We start from the raw sequence: 3,486 nt of genomic DNA, 5'->3' as shown, positions 1-3,486 counted from the left end.
AGAGTCAGAGAGAAGAGCAACAAGAAGCTCAGCTCAGAGTTGTTGGCTTTAACAACTGGAGTTGTTCTGTGACGAAAGAAAATAGCTGCTGTTATTATGGCCAGACAGGCTCCAAAAACAGAAAATGCAGCCAGGATGATTGCCAGGACTTCATCAAAAGACAGAAACTCGACATGTTTGGGCACACAAGTATCTTGTTCTTTATCAGGCCAGGATTCGCTTGAACATGCAAAGCAATCTGGAGAATCTAAGGAAATAAAACAACATTGTCATTTAGCAAAAAAAAAAAAAAAAAATAGATAACAATAGTAATAATAAATAAATATAAAAAATTGTAAGGCATTTTTTATCTTATTATTACCGGTCATGTTACTGATCTCTCCTTCAGGACATGGTATACATTCATAGCAGCAGATGGGTTTTCCTGTCTGCAACACTTTACGAGTTCCTGGAAAACAACTCTCAGAGCACACTGACACTGGTACCTGTCACACAAATGTGAAAAATAAAAGCTTTAGATTGTTTTGCTGCTGCTCTCATCTGTAATTTTCTTATCACTGGGTTCTTTACTTGTGTGCCACCTTCCACCCAGGTTATGTTCCTGTTGATTTGAAACTCTTGGCCTTTTGGCAGTGATGCATCATAATATCCTACTGTTACCAGTTCAATAAGTCCACTCTCACTTTTTTGCCAGTTGACCAGCTCATAAAAAGCCACAGGATCACCATTTGGATCAAATGACACAGGATAACCATTGCGAGAAAAGTTGACTTTCTTTAATTCTGTAAAAACCTGTGTTTTAAAAGAAAAAAAATAATATTGTGTCTGTATGGACAATGTAAGCGAGTTAACTCTACATTAGATCACAAGTTTCATGAAAGTTTATGAAAAAACTAGAAAACTGTACATTTTATATAAACTGACCTGTTGTGGCTCTAATCTTAAGTGTTTCTCACACCGAGTGGTATCATTAGTTTCCTCACACACTGCTTTGTGAATAGCATGAGCTACTGCATAAACAGCCTTGTACACCATGTTAGTAACTCTTAACTGGGATGTGTCTGTGTACGGGGTTTTAAGTGTTGTTATGTCTTCAGTTCCATTGCACACTTTTTTGTTGTGATCATTACCTAATGAGACAAGAAAGTCAAACTGTTTGAGCAAGAAAAAAAGAACAACCCATAACTTTCAGTTATGTTGTTTAAGCACAGAATTTACTAAGAAGATTAAAATAATTTGGTGAGTAAAATAGTAAATGTTCTCTGTGCACCCAAAAATAGTTCTCCACATTTTTTTTCCCTTTGCACATGTAAAGCAGTGATTTTCCAAATAGCGTGCTCAGGGAAATGCTGGGTGGTAGAGGGCCTTGCTCAAGAGCCCAGAGTAAGGAAAAATTGTGCTGCCAACCCACATATTTGTTGTTTGTCTTGGGAGTTGAACCAGTGAATTGTCTTTCACAGGCTCACCTTCACCAGTCTCTGATACACTACATCCTCAAAGTTAAATAAAAATTGAAAAATAGTTATTTTTGAGTTTTTAAACTCAGGCTTAGTAACTGAGATTATTTTTAAATTGTTGTTTTTGTTATTTTTTTCTTTGTTGAAAAAGTAGAAAAATTCTGATCATTAAACAGCTGTAAACCTTTTCATTGCATGTAGTTGCTTAAACCAAAGCTCATTGCAAAAACAACAGAAAATGTCTATCAGAAACGACATTATTTTTTAGATCAGACAGTGCTAACTACTTTTACAGATAATTAAATATTTTTATCACCTGCAATTCTGACTAATTGTAGGCCTACAACTTGTATTTAATTAACATAAATTTGCTTTGCATMMACTTTAAAAAATATCTCTGTCTTTATTTAATCTGAAAGTGTTATGGAAATTTTAAAAGCAAAAAGGCACAATACAATATTAAAAACACAAAACAAATTTTTAAGAAGTCCTCACTTTCTTTCAAGCTGCAGTTGAATGCATCCTCCCAGAACTCAGTAAGCAYTGMRGAGGCAGCTACATCACTGGGAGAGAGATCCAGCAGGAAGTCTCTCAGACCTGGGATGACAGATTTCTGAATGGCAACTCCAATGGCTCCTGCACAGAAACTGAAGCTTGTGAAGAGTGTGTCAGTGATCCAGGCTTCACTTCCTATCCACTGACGAGGTGGTGGAGGTTCAAGAGTCAACTCCTCTAACAGGACCCTCATATCTCCAGTGGCTGTAAAAGCAACTATAACTTTTGCTGTTGACCTGCAGAGACATTGGTCTGTGTTAATTGACTAAACATTCACCTGATTTGACACAGAAAGTTTGTTTTTTGTAAAACCTATATTCAAATGTAAAAAATAGTAATGTTGGGTATTTTTTCTTTGATCTAATATGTTACAATATGTAGAACTGTGACAAAAACATTTTAGTTTCACATTGTATATTTGTAAACAGTTTCTGAACGTTGCATTACAAAATGCTTGTCATCAGTACAAAATGAACAAGCAAAATTAAAAATGCAAAAACCTGCGGATAACATCAGCAACTCTCTGTATTTTGCTGGGTGGGTCAGTCCGATAAAAGGCTTCAGAGTACTCCACACAAATCCCCTGTCTGTGTGCAGCTTCAAGAAAAGATGCCATGCCATAATTTCCATAATCTGAGTCAGAATTGACAGCACCAATCCAAGTCCAGCCAAAGTGTTTCACCAGCTTGGCTAGAGCATCAGCCTGGAACTGATCACTGGGAATTGTTYTGAAAAATGTTGGGTACTGCTGCTTATCTGACAGGCAGGCACAAGTGGCAAAGTAGCTCACCTAAAGCAAAATCATAAAAAAAAACAAGCACATGTATATTTCAAAATGTAATTTGGTAGCAGTCATATTCTACATTACTTACCAGAGGGACATTGAAGGACCCCATGATGTGTGACATGCCAATAGATGGTGAGGATGCAGAGTCCCCAATAATGGCCATAACCATCCCAGTTTGGGAACAATTTCTGTCTTTGTAAAACACAGGATGCTGTCCATTTAGTAATTATAATGCTACATGCATGGCCACAGGCACTGAAGCACATGTGTCATGAATTTGATATCCAAGTTTGATGCCTGGCAGCAGCTCTGTGCTGTTGTTTATCTCTTCAATGGCAAAAATCATTGCTCGACAGAAGAGCAAGTCTGGCGAATTAAGGCTGCAAAAAACAGTTAATGTGACCGTTGACATTTTTCCATGACAGAAGAAACATTAACAACTAAAAGGCTATTCAAAATACTAACAATTACCTCCCTCCCAGGAAAGTCTGCATTTTGAACACATATCAGTTCATTTTGCCATTCATCTAAACCAATCAATTAAATTAAATGTAACTGAAATTATTTTCAAAAACATGAAATAGAATCTCACTTGTAGTTCCAAAAAATTAGTGTAAAACACATTATTTAGTAATCAACTGATATATTATTAAATTTATTTTTGTCATTCATGAATCAGTATCTAAA

At 36.2% G+C, this 3,486-nt stretch overlaps 1 protein-coding gene across 1 annotated transcript in view; it reads right to left on the bottom strand.

Moving 5' to 3' along the window:
* The window catches only part of LOC106531713 (extracellular calcium-sensing receptor), a gene marked incomplete at its 3' end in the record, with an annotated part of 14,762 nt that extends 11,617 nt beyond the window's left edge, over positions 1 to 3,145 (bottom strand). The window contains exons 1-6 of the mRNA XM_014027633.1: positions 3,064 to 3,145; positions 2,885 to 2,991; positions 2,513 to 2,802; positions 1,953 to 2,248; positions 925 to 1,130; positions 571 to 792 (exon numbers count right to left, since the gene is read on the bottom strand). Of these exons, the coding sequence (XP_013883087.1) occupies positions 571 to 792; positions 925 to 1,130; positions 1,953 to 2,248; positions 2,513 to 2,802; positions 2,885 to 2,991; positions 3,064 to 3,145 (1,203 nt within the window). The remainder of the gene's footprint in view (positions 1 to 570; positions 793 to 924; positions 1,131 to 1,952; positions 2,249 to 2,512; positions 2,803 to 2,884; positions 2,992 to 3,063) is intronic.
* Positions 3,146 to 3,486: the final 341 nt, after the last annotated feature.

This window comes from Austrofundulus limnaeus, unplaced genomic scaffold, assembly GCF_001266775.1.
Source record: "Austrofundulus limnaeus strain Quisiro unplaced genomic scaffold, Austrofundulus_limnaeus-1.0 Scaffold667, whole genome shotgun sequence".
Taxonomy (NCBI): domain Eukaryota; kingdom Metazoa; phylum Chordata; class Actinopteri; order Cyprinodontiformes; family Rivulidae; genus Austrofundulus; species Austrofundulus limnaeus.
The sequence above is the reverse complement of the archived record's forward strand: the minus strand, read 5'-3'. Positions and strand labels throughout refer to the sequence as shown.